Source organism: Coregonus lavaretus (assembly GCF_964263955.1).
Source record: "Coregonus lavaretus genome assembly, chromosome: 14".
NCBI classification, from domain to species: Eukaryota; Metazoa; Chordata; class Actinopteri; order Salmoniformes; family Salmonidae; genus Coregonus; species Coregonus lavaretus.
In genome coordinates this window covers 36,315,048-36,338,976 of record NC_140001.1, presented here as the reverse complement: position 1 = coordinate 36,338,976, position 23,929 = coordinate 36,315,048, and the positions used below count along the sequence as shown (strand labels likewise).

General features: G+C 42.1%; 2 protein-coding genes across 8 annotated transcripts in view; one reads left to right on the top strand and one right to left on the bottom strand.

The window, feature by feature from the left end:
* Nucleotides 1–11,273, top strand: part of LOC311141975 (lysyl oxidase homolog 2B-like) — a 64,173-nt gene extending 52,900 nt beyond the window's left edge. The window contains exons 7-14 of the mRNA XM_084177512.1: nucleotides 566–717; nucleotides 954–1,121; nucleotides 5,674–5,839; nucleotides 6,461–6,701; nucleotides 7,328–7,443; nucleotides 7,858–7,994; nucleotides 8,345–8,456; nucleotides 8,830–11,273. Coding sequence (XP_084033638.1) covers nucleotides 566–717; nucleotides 954–1,121; nucleotides 5,674–5,839; nucleotides 6,461–6,701; nucleotides 7,328–7,443; nucleotides 7,858–7,994; nucleotides 8,345–8,456; nucleotides 8,830–8,900 — 1,163 coding nt within the window. The 3' untranslated portion in view covers nucleotides 8,901–11,273. The remainder of the gene's footprint in view (nucleotides 1–565; nucleotides 718–953; nucleotides 1,122–5,673; nucleotides 5,840–6,460; nucleotides 6,702–7,327; nucleotides 7,444–7,857; nucleotides 7,995–8,344; nucleotides 8,457–8,829) is intronic.
* The window catches only part of LOC311141977 (golgin subfamily A member 7-like), a 45,360-nt gene continuing 22,482 nt past the window's right edge, over nucleotides 1,052–23,929 (bottom strand). Inside the window, exons 5-7 of one of the 7 annotated variants that reach the window (XR_014614255.1) lie at nucleotides 23,771–23,828; nucleotides 18,870–18,960; nucleotides 1,052–1,114 (exon numbers count right to left, since the gene is read on the bottom strand). Coding sequence is in view for 4 of the 7 variants with exons in the window: in XM_084177515.1 (XP_084033641.1) it covers nucleotides 23,787–23,828 (42 nt within the window). In the remaining 3 variants the exon portion in view is untranslated. Of the gene's footprint in view, nucleotides 1,115–16,041; nucleotides 18,961–20,617; nucleotides 22,737–23,770; nucleotides 23,829–23,929 lie in introns of those variants that run through there. The other 6 variants (XR_014614256.1, XR_014614257.1, XM_084177515.1 and 3 more) reach the window with 6 other exon arrangements.

The window sequence follows — 23,929 nt, the reverse complement described above, 5'->3', positions numbered from 1 at the left end:
GAGGGGAGTTACTGCTTTCAATAAATGTAACAAATAAAATAGGCAAACATTTTATTACAAGGTTTTCATCAGACAGTGACGATATGGAATAGGGTGCCATTTGAGAAGCATCCAGAGAGAATTCTGGACTGGTTGTTCCTTTTGTAAAAACATTTTCCCCACATGATTTACTACTGTCAAGGAGAAAGGAACACTATCTTTGTAACTAAGGCCTCCAGGAAAATAAGTTACAGAAGGACACATCTTAATAGCAGACCAGATAGAACAGACATGAAAACATCCTCTTTGACCTTGCATTCAATACTGACACTCATCTAATAAAGTGATTACAAGATCCTGCAATGCATTAAAATTCATGGTCTCCCATGAGGTTGTTGATGGAAACACCAAGTCTTGGACTTTGACTTAGATTCACCTCAGTTCCATTTACCTGTAAACGTGGAACCACCCAGTTTTTAGCCTCACTCCACTGTTCTTTTAGCTTCCCTGAACGTCTGGGAAAGAGTCAACTCCAAGAGCCTCTGCCCATCTCTTACCAGTATTATTCTCTTTGTGTATTTCCCAGGTATGGGCCCGGTCCATATGAATGAGATTGAGTGCTCTGGCTTTGAGAAGTCCATCACAGAGTGCTTCTTCAACAAAGAGTCGCTGGGCTGCAGCCATGAGGAGGATGCAGCCGTGAGGTGCAACATCCCAGCAATGGGTTTCCAGGAGAGGGTGTGTGTGTGTGTGTGTGTGTGTGTGTTAGTCAGGTAAAGAGCACAGGTTATCTTTAACGGAGACATCATGTGCTATTCTCATCACTATAGTCAATAAGATTGAACATTTAACTACAGTACATTTCCTTCTTTCATAAAATAAAAACATTGTATAATGTAGTAATGGACAAAGTAGTATTCCTATTGCTGCTAACTGTGTGTAGCTAAATACCTCTCATGTGTCTCTCTGTGCAGCTGCGTCTGAGTGGAGGACGTAACCCATACGAGGGGCGTGTGGAGGTGCTGGTGGAGAGGAACGGCTCCCTGGCATGGGGTACGGTGTGCAGTGATGGCTGGGGCACCATGGAGGCTATGGTCGTGTGCAGACAGCTGGGCCTCGGCTTCGCCAGCAATGCCTACCAGGTGAGATTTTTTTTTAGAAATGTGTATTTATTGTACCTTTATTTATACAGTTAGTCAATTAAAAACAAATTCTTATTTTGCCGACCTGTCCAAACATGCAGCAGTGCTCTCCACAGCATTACAGTACAGTTACCCTACTGAAAAAAAGGTAATCAGCCTTCAATGTTTTTTTGCTGGTGACCAGCCTTTGCTATGTTTTGGACACTGGTGACCAGCATAAGCTAGCCACCAGCCTACCAGCATAAGCTGGTCACCAGCGTATCAGCATATGCTGGTCACCAGCAAAACCAGCATGAACTCACATTATGCAGGCTTATAAAGTGATGACTAATTCCTATTGGAATCCAGCAAGAGTGGGGATATCCAACTATTTGAACTTTTATTCATCCACAAATCTGCATTCAGAATGACTGCCAGGGTAAGAAAGATGAATAAATGAGACTACCTAAACCATCTAAACTAGAACAACCATTTGAGTAACGGGTTCAATAAGTCCAACTAACAGATTTGATTAGTTTAGAAAAATGTATGTTATTTACAGTATCTTTGTGTAGCATAAGATCAATTAATTGATTAATTAATCAATCAATATACATGCAAAAACACAGATATTGAAACAAACAATTTTAAAAATCTAACCGCAATAGAGCATGCTGGGAAATATGATAACGATGGGCGTGGTTTTGCAGAAAAGCTAGACCATGCTGGACCAGCATGCATGGTCACCAGCATCACAAGCATAAGCTGGTTACCAGCACACCAGCATCACCAGCATACCAGCATGAGCTGGTCATCATCATTACCAGCTTGACCAGCTAGTCGGCCAGCCTAACCAGCTAGACCATGCTGGTCAAACCAGGTCAAACCAGCATGGACCAGCATAGACCAGCTTGAAATTTAGGCTGGTCTAAAAAAAATTAGGGGGTAGATCAGCTTTAATATTGCAGATAAATTGTGGCTTCCATCAATGTAATTGTCTGCATCATTTCCAATCCCCCATATATTTTTTTTATTATTTTCCCCTAACCCTACCATCCCTCCCCTAACTTGAGTAAACTAATGAACAACAACACTTAAGCTTCTACTTCCAGCTTATACAGTGCATTCTGAAAGTATTCAGACCCCTTGACCTTTTCCACATTTTGTTACGTTACAGCCTTATTCTAAAATGGATTGAATAAAACATTTACCTCATCAATCTACACACAATACCCCATAATGACAAAGCGAAAACAGGTTTTTAGACATTTTTGCAAATTTATAAAAAATCTAAAACAGAAATACCTTATTTACATAAGTATTCAGACCCTTTGCTATGAGACTCGAAATTGAGCTCAGTTGCATCCTGTTTCCATTGATCATCCTTGAGACGTTTCTACAACTTGATTGGAGTCCAACTGTGATAAATTCAATTGATTGGACATGATTTGGAAAGGCACACACCTGTCTATATAAGGTCCCACAGTTGACAGTGCATGTCAGAGCAAAAAACAAGCCATGAGGTTGAAGGAATTGTCCGTAGAGCTCTGAGACAGGATTGTGTCGAGGCACAGATCTGGGGAAGGGTACCAAAAAAATTCTGCAGCATTGAAGGTCCCCAAGAACACAGTGGCCTCCATCATTCTTAAATGGAAGAAGTTTGGAACCACCAAGACTCTTCCTAGAGCTGGCCGCCTGGCCATACTGAGCAATCGGGGGAGAAGGGCCTTGGTCAGGGAGGTGACCAAGAACCTGATGGTCACTCTGACAGAGCTCCAGAGTTCCTCTGTGGAGATGGGAGAACCTTCCAGAAGGACAACCATCTCTGCAGCACTGCACCAATCAGGCCTTTATGGTAGAGTGGCCAGACGGAAGCCACTCCTGAGTAAAAGGCACATGACAGCCCACTTGGAGTTTGCCAAAACGCACCTAAAGACTCTCAGACCATGAGAAACAATATTATCTGGTCTGATGAAACCAAGATTGATCCCTTTGGCCTGAATGTCAAGCGTCATGTCTGGAGGAAACCTGGCACCATTCCTACGGTGAAGCATGGTGGTGGCAGCATCATGCTGTGGGGATGTTTTTCAGTGGGACGGTCTGGGAGACTAATCAGGATCGAGGAAAAGATGAACGGAGCAAAGTACAGAGAGATCCTTGATGAAAACCTGCTCCAGAGCACTCAGAACCTCAGACTGAGGCGAAGGTTCACCTGGCAAAACAGGATAAGCACACAGCCAAGACAACGCAAGAGTCTCTGAATGTCCTTGAGTGGCCCAGCCAGAGCCCGGACTTGAACCCGATCGAACATCTCTGGAGAGACCTGAAAATAGCTGTGCAGTGACGCTCCCCATCCAACCTGACAGAGATTGGGAGGATCTGCAGAGAAAAATGGGAGAAACTCCCCAAATATAGGTGTGCCAAGCTTGTAGCGTCATACCCAAGAAGACTTGAGGCTGTAATCGCTGCCAAAGGTGCTTCAACAAAGTACTGAGTAAATGGTCTGAATACTTATGTAAATGTGATATTTCAGTTTTATTTTTTGCTTTGTCATTATGGGGTATTGTGTGTAGATTGATGAGGGGAAAAAACAATTTAATCAATTTTAGAATAAGGCTGTAACGTAACAACATTTGGAAAAAGTCAAGGGGTCTGAATACTTTCCGAATGCACTGTACGTACTATATACTATACCAACCCTCTTGTGGTTGGTAGAAAAACTGCTTTGCTCATACAGTGGGGAAAAAAAGTATTTAGTCAGCCACCAATTGTGCAAGTTCTCCCACTTAAAAAGATGAGAGAGGCCTGTAATTTTCATCATAGGTACACGTCAACTATGACAGACAAAATGAGAAAAAAAAATCCAGAAAATCACATTGTAGGATTTTTAATGAATTTATTTGCAAATTATGGTGGAAAATAAGTATTTGGTCAATAACAAAAGTTTCTCAATACTTTGTTATATACCCTTTGTTGGCAATGACACAGGTCAAACGTTTTCTGTAAGTCTTCACAAGGTTTTCACACACTGTTGCTGGTATTTTGGCCCATTCCTCCATGCAGATCTCCTCTAGAGCAGTGATGTTTTGGGGCTGTCGCTGGGCAACACAGACTTTCAACTCCCTCCAAAGATTTTCTATGGGGTTGAGATCTGGAGACTGGCTAGGCCACTCAAGGACCTTGAAATGCTTCTTACGAAGCCACTCCTTCGTTGCCCGGGCGGTGTGTTTGGGATCATTGTCATGCTGAAAGACCCAGCCACGTTTCATCTTCAATGCCCTTGCTGATGGAAGGAGGGTTTCACTCAAAATCTCACGATACATGGCCCCATTCATTCTTTCCTTTACACGGATCAGTCGTCCTGGTCCCTTCGCAGAAAAACAGCCCCAAAGCATGATGTTTCCAACCCCATGCTTCACAGTAGGTATGGTGTTCTTTGGATGCAACTCAGCATTCTTTGTCCTCCAAACATGACGAGTTGAGTTTTTACCAAAAAGTTATATTTTGGTTTCATCTGACCATATGACATTCTCCCAATCCTCTTCTGGATCATCCAAATGCACTTCAGACGGGCCTGGACATGTACTGGCTTAAGCAGGGGGACACGTCTCGCACTGCAGGATTTGAGTCCCTGGCGGCGTAGTGTGTTACTGATGGTAGGCTTTGTTACTTTGGTCCCAGCTCTCTGCAGGTCATTCACTAGGTCCCCCCGTGTGGTTCTGGGATTTTTGCTCACCGTTCTTGTGATCATTTTGACCCCACGGGGTGAGATCTTGCGTGGAGCCCCAGATCGAGGGAGATTATCAGTGGTCTTGTATGTCTTCCATTTCCTAATAATTGCTCCCACAGTTGATTTCTTCAAACCAAGCTGCTTACCTATTGCAGATTCAGTCTTCCCAGCCTGGTGCAGGTCTACAATTTTGTTTTTGGTGTCCTTTGACAGCTCTTTGGTCTTGGCCATTGTGGAGTTTGGAGTGTGACTGTTTGAGGTTGTGGACAGGTGTCTTTTATACTGATAACAAGTTCAAACAGGTGCCATTAATACAGGTAACGAGTGGAGGACAGAGGAGCCTCTTAAAGAAGAAGTTACAGGTCTGTGAGAGCCAGAAATCTTGCTTGTTTGTAGGTGACCAAATACTTATTTTCCACCATAATTTGCAAATAAATTCATTAAAAATCCTACAATGTCATTTTCTGGATTTTTTTTCTCAATTTGTCTGTCATAGTTGACGTGTACCTATGATGTAAATTACAGGCCTCTCTCATCTTTTTAAGTGGGAGAACTTGCACAATTGGTGGCTGACTAAATACTTTTTTTCCCCACTGTATGTGTTGCTATGCCCCTTGAATCCATAGTGAATGTGAATACTACCGGTACATTTTTCAAACTCCTTTATACTTACTGGTATCTACATACATTAATTATCCAACTAGTTAGTTGAACATATAAATATAATAATAAAATATAATCATATATTGGCATAGCAAACACAACCTACGTCTGATACCACAAATTCTCTGTCTGATATAAACCATTCCCTGACCGCTGTCATGTTGTGTTCCTGTCCTGTAGGAGACGTGGTACTGGCCAGGGGAGGTGAGTGCTGACCCTGTGGTGATGAGTGGAGTGCGATGTTCTGGCACTGAGATGTCCCTTTCCCAGTGCCTGCACCACGGAGCTCATCTCACCTGTCCTAAAGGAGGGGGACGCAATGCTGCCGGAGTCTCCTGCTCAGAGAGTAAGAGGACTCATATGTCTTTTCCTTACAGACAGTAGTCTGCCTGGACTAGACTACCTCCCGAGTGGCGCAGTGGTCTAAGGCATCGCAGTGCTAGCTGTGCCACTAGAGATCCTGGTTCGAATCCAGGCTCTGTTGTAGCCGGCTGCGACCGGGGCGGCACACAATTGGCCCAGCGTCGTCCAGGGTAGAGGAGGGAATGGCCGGCAGGGATGTAGCTCAGTTGGTAGAGCATGGTGTTTGCAACGCCAGGGTTGTGGGTTCGATTCCCACGGGGGGGCAGTATGAAAAAAATTATAATGTATGCACTCGCTAACTGTATGTCGCTCTGTATAAGAGCGTCTGCTAAATGACTTAAATGTAATGTCTTGCATTGAAAGATGATTGCTTGCATGCCAAAACATACATTTGTCTGGCCTGGCCTATTATGATTTAATGGCTATTATAAGCATCCTTCAATCTCATCTATCAATATTTTGAGTGCGGACCTGTAACATTGTAATTTCAGTAGTCAGCAGCACTACATGTTACAGTAAATTGTGAGGATAAAGTATGGTCTGATTTCAAACCAGTAACCGCCATATCTCTCTGCTCCCTGTCCCCTCCTTGCTCTCCTCTCAGCTGCCCCTGACCTGGTGCTGAACCCCCAGGTAGTGGAGCAGACCACCTATATGGAGGACAGACCCATGTTCCTGCTGCAGTGTGCCTACGAGGAGAACTGCCTTTCCACCACTTCCAGTGAGAGCCCTGCCATCTCCAACCGCCGCCTGCTGCGCTTCTCCTCCCAGATCCACAACAACGGACAGTCTGACTTCCGTCCCAAGGCTGAACGCCACTCCTGGGTGTGGCATGACTGCCACAGGCAAGTATCTCCATGGATTTTTCTGTCTGTCTGTCTGTCTGTCTGTGAAACTGTAAGATAATTTACTTTTTTATTTAATTTGGTGATTTATTGACCTCACAGTTGTGTGGGTCATCAGGATTGGCTATTTTAGCGCTGTTTGGAGATAACTGTCAAAACACGTTTTGTTGCTTTTCATAAGAGGCAGAAGTTAAGAGAAAGTTCTATTGAAAGTTTCCCATTTCCAAAAGTTCTCTGCCCTGTAATTGACCATGGACTGAAACGTCTCAGATGTTCTTGGTCAAGGCATTGGATGAACTGTGCAATATTGCCAGCTTCACACAGTCATCAGCTCTACACACATCAAACCCTCGGTGCATGCAGTGGAGCTCCAATCAACCTTCTGCCAAGAGCCCTGTTGGATTACACATAGAATTGCTAAACATATACCATTTTCAAAGGAAATGTTTATTTTGGGTTTCTTTGGCCTTGGTGCCATGTGTTTCAACAGTGTCTCAAGCTCTTGTATAAAAACCTATCTGCTTCAGAGAGAATATACTAGGCACCAAGTAGTTGACAGGTCTACTTTTGCACTGTGATTGCAAGCTAGAGGTTAGTTGAATAAACGTGTCTCTCTCTGTGTCCAGCCATTATCACAGCATGGAGGTGTTCACCCACTATGACCTGCTCAGCCTCAACGGCACTAAGGTGGCAGAGGGACACAAGGCCAGCTTCTGTCTGGAGGACACTGAATGTGAAGAGGGTAAGAGCCTGGAGAAACAGTGTGCATCCCAAATGGCACCCTGTTCCCTAGTGCACTACTTTTGACCAAGGCCCTGCAACTTACCTATTCATACCATCCTCCGACAAACTTCTACCCTTTTTTACACTATTATGCCAACCTGAACCAAACTGTGCTGTGTCGTTCTTTTCAGCCTGGTTCCAGTAACTGTGGCGGATGTGTAACTAGGCCAGTTCAGTAGGTTTGGCTCTGCTTTGTTCAGCTCAGTAGTGTGGAAAGCCCTCGTCTATGCAGTGTTCCTCACTCCAAGCGGAATATAATACAGCCTATACCCATCCAGCTCTGAGCAATAGCCCAACTTTCACTCACAAAAGCGTCCATCATGCAAAATGATGTGCTTACCTGTTTGTCTTTAATTGATTGTAACTTCGACAGGTATTGAGAAAAGATATGAGTGTGCCAACTTTGGGGAGCAAGGCATCACTGTGGGCTGCTGGGATACGTACAGACATGATATTGACTGCCAGTGGATCGACATCACAGACATCAAGCCCGGAGATTACATATTCCAGGTAAGTGACTTTTCTGGTTACATGCTGTAAACTCCCAAATGGCAACCTATTCCCTATATAGTGCACTACTTTTGATAGGGCTCTGGTCAAAAGTAGTGCACTATTGGGAATAGGATGCAATTTGGTACCCTACCAAGGTCATGCCACTCCACTATTATCCTATGTTATCGATTGAGGTTTTCATGTTGTATGCCAACTATGTATTTTGTTAGTTGTAGAGTTTGATTGGCTTCCTCGTCATCTCCATGTTGGACTAGTTGTCTCTGCCGGACACAGTCTTGTTAGATTGTCAATAGTTAAGATTGTTTGTATGGAATGATCATTCACAACAACTTGGCTCTGTCCCACAGGTTGTTATTAACCCTAACTATGAGGTGCCTGAGTCCGACCACTCCAATAACTTCATGAAGTGCAGATGTAGATACGACGGCCACCGTATATGGATGTACAACTGTCATAATGGTAAGGCAATGGTGCACCAACCATAGGTAGAGCGACTGTTTTACATCAGACATGATGTGTTACTGCATTGTTCCACCACCCTCCTTGACTTAAAGGGACATTTCACTCATAAATGAAAGTTAAATGTTTTCAGAAGTAGACTAATGTCAAGATGTATTGATCCAGCTATATGCCATTAATTTGTGGTGGAGGCATATGCAGTTGTTGGATCTACACAACTGATGTCGTGGGACCTGGTTTCATCTTGACATTAGACTACTTTAGAGGTCTTAAATCGTCTGACAAACTTTGGTTTGAAAGTGTAATGTGTAAAGTGTTGTGACATTTTTAATTGTAACCATGTGTGACCTGTTGTCTCCTTTTCTGTGTCCAGGTGGTTCGTTAAGCACTGAGACTGAGGAGGCCTTTCCTGGGCTACTGAACAACCAGGTGATCCACAGATAAAAGGATGAAAGAGAAGAACAGAGAACCATCACCACCAACACAGAGAGAATGCCAAAAAGCCCCCAAACACTAGATCTCTCTCTCTATCTATCTATCTATCTATTCAATTTCAGTTCAAGGGGCTTTATTGGCATGGGAAACATATGTTTACATTGCCAAAGCAAGTGAAATAAACAATACAAAAAATTAACAGTAAACATTATACTCACAAAAGTTTCAAAAGAATAAAGACATTTCAAATGTCATATTATGTACAAATAGTTAAAGTACAAAAAGGAAAATAAATAAACATAAATATGGGTTGTATTTACAATGGTGTTTGTTCTTCACTGGTTGCCCTTTTCTTGTGGCAACAGGTCACAAATCTTGCTGCTGTGATGGCACACTGTGGGATTTCATCCAATAGATATGGGAGTTTATCAAAATTGGGTTTGTTTTCTAATTATTTGTGGGTCTGTGTAATCTGAGGGAAATATGTGTCTCTAATATGTTCATACTTTTGGCAGGAGGTTAGGAAATGCAGCTCAGTTTCCACCTCATTTTGTGGGCAGTGTGCACATAGCCTGTCTTCTCTTGAGAGACAGTGCTGCCTACAGTGGCCTTTCTCAATAACAAGGCTATGCTCACTGAGTCTGTACATAGTCAAAGCTTTCCTTAAGTTTGGGTCAGTCACAGTGGTCAGGTATTATGTCACTGTGTACTCTCTGTTTAGGGCCAAATAGCATTCTAGTTTGCTCTGTTTTTTTGTTAATTCTTTCCAATGTGTCAAGTAATTATATTTTGTTTTCTCATGATTTGGTTGGGTCTAATTGTGTTGCTGTCCTGGGGCTCTGTTCTCTCTCTCAGCAGTCCAGGATGAACTCTTCTATCTTGTCGCCAATAAGCCTACAGCTGTTAAGAATGAACCCTCCTAGTGGGGAGTGCTACAGTATATGGACAGCACTCATTGACTATGCCTAAAGAAGCAACCCACTGCCCACATCTTTCAGACATCCCCTCTCCTTCTTAGGCAGACTATTTTATGTATCCTTTTATCTTCACAAAACCAGGCAGCCTCTCCCAGTTCAGCCCAAAACCAGGCAGCCTCTTCCAGTTCAGCCCAAAACCAGGCAGCCTCTCCCAGTTCAGCCCAAAACCAGGCAGCCTCTCCCAGTTCAGGCCAAAACCAGGCAGCCTCTCCCAGTCCCAGCTCTCTGGTTGAGATCAATACGGTACTGATAGAGTTTCTCTGTCACGCCTGGGTTAGAGACATGAAATGTACATCCCCACTGCTCCCCACTAGAGGTTATGAGACTCATATGGCACACTATTCCCTATATAGTGCACTACGGTTTGGCCCTGGACAAAATTAGTGCAGTGAAAAGGGAATTCTGCGGCACTTCTTTTTGTAATATGATAAAACGTTAATTCAAAAGGTCATTTTCCCAGTGTTTGGATATCTCTGACAAAGAAATCTCTCTCTTGGACTATGAACGAAGGCATATTTGGGAACACTACAGACTTTATTGATCATTAGCTAATAATAATGTTTAATGGCTTTATACAGTAAGTGCCTCATATAGGCTACTCTCCGAGTAGCTTAATGAAGGATACAGTACAGTACAATACAATGATAGGATGCAATAACTAACTGCCAGTAAGCGCATTGCTGTTGGGAAATGTTTAACAGTCCAAGAGATGTCCTGTGCCTTTTTCTCTCTTAGAATTGTGCAACAAGGTGACGTGATTTAATAATGTATTATATTTCCTCTTCCTTGGGAAATGTAGACAACATTATTTAGAAGTGCAGGGTTGCTACCCTCAGGGTACTCCCTCAGATGTCATCAATATGGTCAACATGCTCTATTTGTAAGTTATTCTGTGGTGTTCTCACTCTGACATCTGTAATAAACCCAGGACCAGTCCCAAGTGCCTGAGAAGTTCCTTTTCCATTGTAAAAACGGTGACCAAATAGCAGACATTAGCCTGCCCCACACCACAACATAGTGGTGGTAGTACGGTAGTTCAAACGGAGGGATACAACTAATCCCCCTCAGTGCCTTTTTGTTTCCTTTTCAACATTCATGAACAATCTCATATTTTCCAGCAAACATCATATAAGTAACTTATTGTTGTAAAAGTCAGGGATTTTAATAGAGTAGGGATTTTTTTTACTTAGTTTTTTTATTTTATAATGTGTGTGTGTGTCGCTCATTATTTTATTGTACTTTTTATAATGGTGCTACCAAACTGTCATCCTCTGTTTTATGAGGGTACAGTACAGTGACAGCTGAGTCGCTACAGTATATTATGTATGCCAACTGTATACTTGAATGGAGTGTTTAAATCCATAATGTGCTTTGTTAACTATATTAAAGGAACAATTTATTGAGCAAACAAATCTAAGTTGTCGGTTGTATTTTCAGATCTATACATTTAAATTAGGCCTAATGCCACCATCATCACACATGGCAGGGGCGGCAGGTTTGAGAGGTGAACCAGCAACTGGAGGGTTACCAGTTTGAATCCTGGGTCCGACGGGAAAAATCTGTCAGGAAGTGAGCTGGCAAGCGGAGGGTTGATGGTATCAAATCCTAGATGCCATTGCCTGCCGTTGTGCCCTTGAGCAAAGCACTTAACCCCCCACATCTCCCAGTGTGGCCACACCCCGAACTCTCCAAAAAAACGGTATATATTTATAAGTATGTCTGTAGGAGGGGTTGGGTTAAAAGCGGAGGTACAATTTCAGTTGGACCTTGTGGCCAATTTACCAATAAAGTAGTCTTAATCACACAGTTCTTGAATTTGCTGCCATCTTCTGGTTGTTTAAGGTAGTGATTTGGCAATAGACCATAAAGCAGTGGTGTCTCATGTAGGACACAGCATATGCTTTCCACCCTCGGGTCATCTATACACATTACAGTTTGTTCTTCATTGCTCTGCTGACTTTTCTATCATTCCTACGGTATGGCCAAGGGATGTCCTTTAATATCTACATTGCAATATTTCAACAGGAGTGACTTTCTTTTAGTGTGCCATCAGAAACATTCTCACAACTAGTTTTACTCTTTCATTTATGTATCCATGCCATTTGTTAGGGAATTATGCATGTGCTACACCTAGAGGTGAGAAATACAGTTATTCTACATTTACATTTTAGTCATTTAGCAGACACTTATCCAGAGCGACACAGTAGTGAGTGCATACATTTTCGTACTGCTCCCCCATTGGAACGAACCCACAACCTTGGTTTCGCAAGTGCCGTGCTCTACCAACTGAACCACAAGGGACATAATAGTCCATAAGGCAAATTCAGAATGAGTTTGAAGTACTACAAAAGTTTTAGACTTTCTGCAGCAAGCTAATCCGAATGGCAAGCTTTGTATGCACTAAAACAGCTTTGTAAGAGCATTGTATGCACTACAACAGCTTTGTAAGAGCATTGTATGCACTACAACAGCTTTGTAAGAGCATTGTATGCACTAAAACAGCTTTGTAAGAGCATTGTTTGTACTAAAAAAGCTATGTTAGAGAATTAGTATGCACTTAAATTGGAGCTGTTCACTTGGGTAACTGCTGTTCAGTGAAAACTAGAGATGGACTTCCTGTTGTCATTGGTTGGAGTAAATCCAGGCCTCATTGCTCTTTGTTTGGACGGTCTCCTGTGCTAATGTAAGCAGCCCTGCATTACTCAGCAGAAGGACTAATAAAGTTAATCTCCGGCACCCCCAGGAACAGGACTGCTGTTAAGAAGACTGTGAAGCAGCTCAGCTTGTCTGGTTGAGACAAATGCTCCAGGTCTAAAGCATAGGCTGTGTCCCAAATGGCACCCTATTCCTTATCTAGTGGACTACTTTTGACTAGATCCCTATGGGCCCTGGTCAAAGTCGACTAGTGCACTATGAAGGGAATAGGGTGCCATTTGGGACACAGTTATAGATGTAGCAGTTAGCCTCAGCCATGCATAGCCTACTACCCTGGAAGATGGGATTCATCCAGGACCATCAATTACACACCTATCACCCCCTCTGACACTTTCAGGTTTTAGTCCTCCTGACAGATTAGATGTTAGAGGCGCAGGCAGGTGTTTGTTTAATCCCCTTCCAAGACCACCCATTCCCCTGATGTACTGTAGCTATAGTCTCTCTATTAATCCACGTCTTCCCACCAGGGCAGATAATGGTAGCAAGAGCCATCGAAGTACATACACACACTACCGACACACACGCAACAACTACACGTTTGACACACACACACAGACTACACACACTCCTCACACGGCTGAAGGTCTGGCTGGTTTTGCGGCCATGAAGGGAAGACCACCTACCATGCTGTGCCACCAGGAGGGGGAATGTCACGGGTAACTTGAGACGGAGTTCAGTGGGTAACGACAGACATTCGGTTGACTAGACACGCTTGGGACAGGGAATATCTCCTTCTGCTCTATGAGGTAACAAAGAGCTGCATTCATGTGATAAAAGGTTAATTATGTGAAGCTTCGCTGAATAGATTCTGTGCGTGCTAAAACTGAAGGGGATGGTTCAGCAGTCTCTTTCTCAGGCTCGGCCTGAGAGAGGACAGGGAACCAGAACAGGTGATTGGGTCTAATTTATCTTACGGTCAAGAGTAACCTCAGAGCTCATGGGAAAGTCCTATCTCTGTGGCTGCGTCCCAAATGGCACCTTATTCCCTATGTAGTGCAGTACTTTTGAACGGAGCATAGGCTCACAGTGAGGGAAAAAAGTATTTGATCCCCTGCTGATTTTGTACGTTTGCCCACTGACAAAGAAATGATCAGTCTATAATTTTAATGGTAGGTTTATTTGAACAGTGAGAGACAGAATAACAACAAAAAAATCCAGAAAAACGCATGTCAAAAATGTTATAAATTGATTTGCATTTTAATGAGGGAAATAAGTATTTGACCCCTCTGCAAAACATGACTTAGTACTTGGTGGCAAAACCCTTGTTGGCAATCACAGAGGTCAGACGTCTCTTGTAGTTGGCCACCAGGTTTGCACACATCTCAGGAGGGATTTTGTTCCACTCCTCTTTGCAGATCTTCTCCAAGTGATTAAGGTTTCGAGGCTGACGTTTGGCAACTCGAACCTTCAGCTCCCTCCACAGATTTTCTATGGGATTAAGGTCTGGAGACGAAGGTCCTGGAGTGGCCTAGCCAATGTGCTTCTTCTTGAGCCACTCCTTTGTTGCCTTGGCCGTGTGTTTTGGGTCATTGTCATGCTGAAATACCCATCCACGACCCATTTTCAATGCCCTGGCTGAGGGAAGGAGGTTCTCACCCAAGGTTTGACGGTACATGGCCCCGTCCATCGTCCCTTTGATGCGGTGAAGTTGTCCTGTCCCCTTAGCAGAAAAACACCCCCAAAGCATAATGTTTCCACCTCCATGTTTGACAGTGGGGATGGTGTTCTTGGGGTCATAGGCAGCATTCCTCTTCCTCCAAACATGGCGAGTTGAGTTGATGCCAAAGAGCTCCATTTTGGTCTCATCTGACCACAACACTTTCACCCAGTTCTCCTCTGAATCATTCAGATGTTCATTGGCAAACTTCAGACAGGCACGTATATGTGCTTTCTTGAGTAGGGGGACCTTGCGGGCGCTGCAGGATTTCAGTCCTTCATGGCGTAGTGTGTTACCAATTGTTTTCTTGGTGACTATGGTCCCAGCTGCCTTGAGATCATTGACAAGATCCTCCCGTGTAGTTCTGGGCTGATTCCTCACCGTTCTCATGATCATTGCAACTCCACGAGGTGAGATCTTGCATGGAGCCCCAGGCCAAGGAAGATTGACAGTTCTTTTGTGTTTCTTCCATTTGCGAATAATCGCACCAACTGTTGTCACCTTCTCACCAAGCTGCTTGGCGATGGTCTTGTAGCCCATTCCAGCCTTGTGTAGGTCTACAATCTTGTCCCTGACATCCTTGGAGAGCTCTTTGGTCTTGGCCATGGTGGAGAATTTGGAATCTGATTGATTGATTGCTTCTGTGGACAGGTGTCTTTTATACAGGTAACAAGCTGAGATTAGGAGCACTCCCTTTAAGTGTGTGCTCCTAATCGCAGCTCGTTACCTTTATAAAAGACACCTGGGAGCCAGAAATCTTTCTGATTGAGAGGGGGTCAAATACTTATTTCCCTCATTAAAATGCAAATCAATTTATAAAATTTTTGACATGCGTTTTTCTGGATTTTTTGTTTTGTTATTCTGTCTCTCACTGTTCAAATAAACCTACCATTAAAATTATAGACTGATCATTTCTTTGTCAGTGGGCAAACGTACAAAATCAGCAGGGGATCAAATACTTTTTTCCCTCACTGTACATAGGAAATAGGGTGCCATTTGGGATGCAGAATGTGTCCCTTTGTCCAATCTTACTCGAAATCTCTCTCCACCTCCTTAGTTATACCCAGAACGACTTTTCTGTGAATATTTAGTTTAACGGTGAGAAATACTACAACTTTCAGGGAGATTTAGTCAGGCTGGTCCCCCTCTATAACTCTTATGAACAAGATAATATATTACCTGGAATTGAAAGCAGCTCTCTGGGAAGTCCTGTTTTTCCAGCCCTAGGTTGCAACTTTTCCCTGTCTAAAACCCACTCTGACCAGACATCAGTACCCACAGTCTGTGTAAAACCAGTGTTTGTGCATCCATGCTATTACTGTATTGATGAAGAGGGCCAATCTCAGTCAAATGTACTGTCCCAAAATCTATTTAAAGAAGACGTGAATATGTCAATTTACAGATAACATTTCTACTATAGATTATCATACAGTTTGTTTACAATTTGTAGTTGCAACATCCATTTTTTGACATATTAATTAATAACATGTACCCATTGATTCTTGAAGAGTATAATTTATAAATATCTCATTAGTTCAACTGTCTTAACCCATCAGAACCTAAAATATAAGCTTGTTTTACTCTGTTTGTAAACAAAGTAAACAAACACTGTATAGCCTCAAAACATGTTTAAAACTATAATTTTGATATCATGGATTGTCAATCCTTGCATCCATAGCTCTGTCTATGAATTTGAGCTTTTTACTGAAAAAGTGGCGGGGACCACACTTTGTTATTGTTTCAATTCTGGATTGCCCCTTTAAGCTAAAACATCCTAATTATTTTCTGCATCATCCAGAAGTGTAGAAGATGTGAAACGTTTGATTTATTATGATACAATTCACAAGTTAAGAAACAGTTTGCATTTTAACTTAACAAATTACATATAAAAGGTATACCAATTTATCAAACTAAATAGAGTTTAATGTTAAAAAGGCCAAATTAAATACATTTTCATTTTCGCTCAACATCGCCATTTTCAGAATACAATGAAATAATATTGACAATAAATGAGAATAAGTGATGTGACTTTCATTATAACCTGCCCTCAAAACGTTCCATAAAATCTATAAATCTGACATTTCTGTTGTGTTAGATTATCTGTAATATAGCACTAACAGATTTCAGTCAGACAAAATAATCTCAGCATTTAACATTCAAAACGCATCATTATGAAATGGATGTAGTTCTACTGAGCAATGTCATATTTAACCAATTACTTATACACTAGATGACTGAGATGGCGCTGTTTTGAAGCCGCCGCGCCTCCATCTTGAGACCCCAACCTTTGTAAAAAATATATTTTGGAAGCTATTGAAAAGCATTTATTAATGTCTAAATTTGTTTTTGACACATGTATTATATTACAGACTCCGTATTGCATACTTTAAATTACATAATGTGAGCTAAACATAAAAAAAAAAGAACAATAATAAAATATATATAAAAACATTTTCCTTAAAGTATACATTTTTGAAAGTTCTAATGTTACCGTCTCTACTACAAAAAAATTATACTTAAATACATGTCATTTTGTCCTTGAAACATTTAATTGAAAACTGCTTCTTCTGAGGAGTGCCAATATGGCCGACCTTTGGCTTCAAAACCTTTCATTGGCCAATACATATCAGCAATCCAGGGTTTATATTCATCATTGTATTTAACCCATATACTGTGAGTGTATATATATATATCTATATCATCAGCAAAAAGTTTTATCAATCTAATGTCCTTCATTCATACAATTGATCAATACAAGAACAAATAAATCAAGAAGTTGGGGTTGTTTAGGAATCATCTTAGGTTTTTAACTTGCTTGCTGCCGAGAATAAAGCAAGAAAAAGTTAGGATAAGCTAAATAAGATGGCTGCTAAGATAGAATGCTAAGATACACTTGACCTGAACCCACTGAGCTGACTGAGACAATCTTCACAACAACTACAGGCACTGGAGACAAACAAGAGCACTTTTCGGCCTAACGCTTCACTTGAAGGCAATCAAATGTGCTTACATAGCTACACATAGCCTACCTACACACGTACAAACAAGTCAATCAGCGCATGGCGAAATGAACAGAAGTCACCAAACAAACACTATGCATGGCACAGTTACGTTTTACAAAAGAACCATCTGAGCATTGAAGCAACATGCAAGAAGAATGCAAGCATAATTTGGGCCATTTGGTTTTGTAAAGCAAACAATCTCTGTACAGGCAAAAGTAAATAGACTTAAGATACAGTAAGTAATGGTTATAAATACAGAGATAGGAATTACATTTGAGAGGATTAGGAGTCAGGAGACGTATTACATAAAACAACATAACTGTCAAATCGTATCTGATCTTATTTCACTTTAGAAGGGCATTTAGGATTTTGTTGGGCAATACAGCCCCAGCATCATATACTGTACATGCATTAGTGGAGTGGAGTATAGAACAGTGTAAGGGAGTGGAGTAGAGGGGAGATTGTAGCGACGCAGTAATCAGAATGTAGATGTGGATCCTGGATGGGAGCAAGGAGAGCTAGTATGATGTTCTGCCGGCTAAAGGTTCAGGTGGTCCTCAGTCTGGAGGTGTGGTGGTGGATCCACCCACCCAGGACCAGGGGCCTCATTTATCAACCGTGCATACATTTCTCACTAAATTGCTGTACGTGGAGATACTAGGATTTGCATGCACAACTCATTATTGGGATTTATCAAACATATACGCATGTTTTTGTTACCTTACGGTAACAAAAATGCCCTCATTTGATGTATGATTTGGAGATGTTGGAACTGAGTCCATGACAGTTTCTAAAAGAAAGTGCAATGGCACATTTTATAACGTTTATATAGAGGTGAGGTCAGAATGTTTAAATCTTTTTCAGTGACTTTTTCAAACTAAATATGCATGCCGCCTACAGAGAGTGACAAACACTGGCAGCACATTCTGCAAGTTTGATTCCCTATTCGAACTATTCAAAAGTAAATGCTACAGCACACTTCTATGGAAAATACAAATTGTTGTTCAATATTTTGTTTATCAGTAGATGATTGTTTCTATCTTCTACCTTGGTATAGGCTCTGAATTGAAATAGGCTATGATGTTGCGCTCCTTTCGCACAGCAATACTGTATCCTACACATACTGTCAAATTTAAATAGGCTACCGGTTTATTTACTTTGGAGCATGTTTGCTATTAAATAAGCGATGGATAAATGAGCGTAGTATCCACTTCAGTTTTTCCAGTTCTTCAGTATCCCTGAAAACAAGAAACCAATGGCGCTAAGGGTGGAAGAGGAGAGACATGTCCTGCAATATGATTATGATTTAGCCCTATAGAAAAGTAAAAGAAACATGCTACATGCTGCTATGTGATCTCCTTACCAATGGCAAATGCATCTGTTTTATCATTAGGCCTATATGTTTTAATGAGCATAATTTCAATGCATTAAACACCTCAGTTTTCCTCAAAAGAACGATATTTGCTTGTGATACAGTTGATCAACAACTAGAAGTTGTGCATACCCATGGTCTGAGATTTGCATGGAGATACGCACACTTTCCCTTCATGTTCCAAATGGATAAATACCAACATTTGACGGAAAACTAGCATTCGCAAGGTTTAGACCATTTTTTGAGTGAACGCACCTTTGATAAATGAGGCCCCAGGTGATGCTGAGCAGACCCAGAACCAGATAGAACCAGCCCCTCAAGAGCTATAGTCCAGTCAGTCTGTGATCTGCCAAAGGTGAGAGAAGGTCAGTGAGAAAAAGGCTCTTAAACAGCAGGTAGAATAAAAAAAGGACAAAAAGCAGCCAGTTTATGCAGATACACTTTTTTTAAAAGTACCAGTCAAAAAGTACCAGTCAAAAGTTTGGACACACCTACTCATTCAAGGGTTTTTCTTAATTTTTACTATTTCTACATTGTAGAATAATAGTGAAGACATCAAAACTATGAAATAATGTAGTAACCAAAAAAGTGTTAAACAAATCAAAATATATTTTATATTTGAGATTCTTCAAAGTAGCCACCCTTTGCCTTGATGAAAGCTTTGCACACTCTTGGCATTCTCTCAACCAGCTTCATGAGGTAGTCACCTGGAATGCCTTTCAATTAACATGTGTGCCTTCTTAAAAGTTAATTTGTGGAATTTATTTCCATCGTAATGCGTTTGAGCCAATCAGTTGTGTTGTGACAAGGTGGGGGGGGGGGGGGGGGGGGGGGGGGTGTATACAGAAGACAGCCCTATTTGGTAAAAGACCAAGTCCATATTATGGCAAGAACAACTCAAATAAGCAAAGAGAAACAACAGTCCATCATTACTTTAAGACATGAAGGTCAGTCAACCCGGAAAATGTCAAGAACTTTGAAAGTTTCTTCAAGTGCAGTTATAAAAACCATCAAGCGCTATGATGAAACTGGCTCTCATGAGGACCACCACAGGAAAGGAAGACCCATCTGCTGCAGAGGATAAGTTCATTAGAGTTAAAAGCCTCAGAAATTGCAGCCCAAATAAAGGCTTCATAGAGTTCAAGTAACAGACAGATTTCAACATCAACTGCTCAGAGGAGACTGCGTGAATCGAGCCTTCATGGTCGAATTGTTGCAAATAAAATTTAACTAAAGGACACCAATAAGAAGAAGAGACTTGCTTGGGCCAAGAAACACGAGCAATGGACATTAGACCGGTGGAAATCTGTCTTTTGGTCTGATGAGTCCAAATTTGAGATTTTTGGTTCCAACCGCTGTGTCTTTGTGAGACGCAGAGTAGGTGAACGGATGATCTCCGCATGTTGTTCCCACCGTGAAGCATGGAGGACGAGGTGTGATAGTGTGGGGGTGATTTGCTGGTGACACGGTCAGTGATTTATTTAGAATTCAAGGCACACTTAACCAGCATGGCTACCACAGCATTCTGCAGCGATACGCTGGGACTATCATTTGTTTTTCAACAGGACAATGACCCAACACACCTCCAGGCTGTGTAAGGGCTATTTTATCAAGAAGGAGAGTGATGGAGTGCTGCATCAGATGACCTGGCCTCCACAATCACTTGACCTCAACTCAATTGAGATGATTTGGGAAGAGTTGGACCGCAGAGTGAAGGAAAAGCAGCCAACAGCATACGTGGGAACTCCTTCAAGACTGTTGAAAAAGCATTCCTCATGAAGCTGGTTGAGAGAATGCCAAGAGTGTGCAAAGCTGTCATCAAGGCAAAGGGTGGCTACTTTGAAGAATCTGAACTATAACATATATTTTGATTTGTTTAACACTTTTTTGGTTACTACATGATTCCATGTGTTATTTCATAGTTTTGATGTTGTCACTATTATTCTACAATGTAGAAAATAGTACAATTAAGAAAAACCCTTGAATGAGTAGGTGTCCAAACTTTTGACTAGTACTGTATATAAACTCTTTATATAAACCCTTTTTCTGTATATAAACCCTTTTTCAGGACCCTGTCTTTCAAAGATAATTCGTAAAATTCCAAATAACTTCACAGATCTTCATTGTAAAGGGTTTAAACACTGTTTCCTATGCTTGTTCAATGAACCATAAACAATTCATGAACATGCACCTGTGGAATGGTCGTTAAGACACTAACAGCTTACAGACGGTAGGCAATTAAGGTCACAGTTACGAAAACTTAGGACACTAAAGTGGCCTTTCTACTGACTCTGAAAAACACCAAAGGAAATATGCCCAGGGTCCCTACTAATCTGCGTTCACGTGCCATAGGCATGCTGCAAAGAGGCATGAGGACTGCAGATGTGGCCAGGGCAATAAATTGCAATGTCCGTACTGTGAGACGCCTAAGACAGCTACAGGGAGACAGGACTGACAGCTGATCGTCCTCGCAGTGGCAGACCACGTGTAACAAAACCTGCACAGGATCGGTACATCCGAACATCACACCAGCAGGACAGGTACAGGATGGCAACAACAACTGCCCGAGTTACACCAGGAACGCACAATCCCTCCATCAGTGCTCAGACTGTCCTCACCTGACATCATCGGCAACAACGTCGCCTATGGGCACAAACCCACCGTCGCTGGACCAGACAGGACTGGCAAAAAGTGCTCTTCACTGACGAGTCGCGGTTTTGTCTCACCAGGGGTGATGGTTGGATTCGCGTTTATCGTCGAAGGAATGAGCGTTACACCGAGGCCTGTACTCTGGAGCGGGATCGATTTGGAGGTGGAGGGTCCGTCATGGTCTGGGGCGGTGTGTCACAGCATCATCGGACTGAGCTTGTTGTCATTGCAGCCAATCTCAACGCTGTGCGTTACAGGGAAGACATCCTCCTCCCTCATGTGGTACCCTTCCTGCAGGCTCATCCTGACATGACCCTCCAGCATGACAATGCCACCAGCCATACTGCTCATTCTGTGCATGATTTCCTGCAAAACAGGAATGTCAGTGTTTTGCCATGGCCAGCGAAGAGCCCGGATCTCAATCCCATTGAGCACGTCTGGGACCTGTTGGATCAGAGGGTGAGGGCTAGGGCCATCCCCCCCAGTCTGGGAACTTGCAGGTGCCTTGGTGGAAGAGTGGGGTAACATCTCACAGCAAGAACTGGCAAATCTGGTGCAGTCCATGAGGATGAGATGCACTGCAGTACTTAATGCAGTTGGTGGCCACACCAGATACTGACTGTTACTTTTGATTTTGACCCCCCCTTTGTTCAGGGACACATTATTCCATTTCTGTTAGTCACATGTATGTGGAACTTGTTCAGTTTGTCTCAAGTTGTTGAATCTTGTTATGTTCATACAAATATTTACACATGTTAAGTTTGCTGAAAATAAACGCAATTGACAGTGAGAGGACGTTTCTTTTTTGCTGAGTTTATATATATATATATTCAGCTTCAACATTGCAGACAGATTGTAGCTTCCATCAATGTAATTGCAGATCAACTTTAGTGACGTTTTTAGTTAAGCCTTTGTGTATAGTTAGCTAGCTACTCATCTCTATGGCTCTAAATACCCACCATCACACATCACCGTGCTCAACAATGTGCACTACTTATTCATCATCAACTTTGGTTATATCAAAGCTTTTTGGTCATTTCAAAGTTGTTCTTCTGAGAAAACATGTATCTTTATTTTACATATCATAAACCCTTTCATATATTCACAATTGAGAGCATTTATTCTCTCCAAAGACTAATGATTTGTAGGTCAAGATAATCCAGGTGCCCACTCTCTAAAGCGGTGCCAGCCTGTGTTGGCAGGTTGGCACCAGGAAGAGCCAGGACAACACACAGGGCATTGGTCCTGCTCCTGAAGAGGGAGCACTGTGGTGGAGGAGAAGCAGCATGGGGAGATAGACTTGGCACGGTCGTCTGTTAATGACTCATTTTGCAAACATTAACTGCTGAACGTCTGTTTTCCTACACTGAGGTCTGGAGCAATTACACCAGAGTACCATTCATCACACACTTCACCCTGAACTGTGAAATTCCACAGCAGGTCCACTGAGGTCCGCCATCAGGGCCTTCTGCTCTGCTATGGAAGGAAGGAATAAAGAGCATGCAGCAGAGTAGTGGGACAATGCTATTGCAACACTTCACATTGGGCCTTTCCAGTGGGCCTGCTGCATTGGCTGAAGGACAGATTGCCTAAAAGACCATGGCAACAGTCCAACAGACTCCTCTTAACAGCTACTTATAAAAGAGCAGTTTACATTCCTCACAAATACATGTATAAAAGGTGCCCTGCAGGAATTTCTAATGAAAATAATAATCCCTGTATGCACTTTGTTCCACAGGGCCATGTTCTTCAGCCGATCCATTAAGAATGGTTGCTCTCTCTACAGGCAGAACATTCACAGAGACAGTTTGGGTTTGGCGTGACTGAGACTGAGGTGTCTGTTGAAAACCACCAAGTTGAGACATCGTCATTAAGAGTTCGCAAACAGTTTTGCAGTTTGACACTTGTTGTTGAAAATGGTTGCGATCTTAATGGGGGAAATTATGCTCTTTGTCATATGCAATAATTTACACAAGGCGGACAGATGTGCTTGATTGAGGCGAATAGATTCATGACATATGTAGTACTCTTGAAATTCATTGGGACAAAAACCCTGTGTTGCCTGCCAGTACATTTTTATGAATTTTGCGATGTTTGAAACCCATAACAGAGTGGCGTGATACTGTACAGAGAATCATATGGTAGATGGGAACTGCACAGCATGAGAGTAAATACAAATTGCTGTGGGACAATGACATGGTCTCAATAATTTTCATAACAGCATGGGGTGAATCAGGAAGAATATAATTTCAGTCTTGGAAAGCAAGAGCAGCCATATTTCAATTCAATCACATGCCACATATCTATCCATCATTAGATTAAAGAAATTGCTCTCACACACTCACTATTCAAATACTTATAGATTTCACCCTTTGAGCAGTTTGACAGTATTCTTCCACAGATTGCTCCAGAGTAATTTGGTAAGCAATACAGAACGGCCATGAATCCATGAGGCATATGCAATCTGTTGTACACATCCTGTGTGACATGACTGTCTTCAAACTCACCATAGTACTGTAGATTTTATCTGCCCAGGCTCCTGTCTTCAAAGATGGTTACTTCAACCTTGATGATGTTTAGTTAAAGAACAAAGTTCGGAGGCAATGCAAAATTCCTCTAAAATGTACATCTACAGACACATACTGCTATGTGTAAAGCACTTGGGC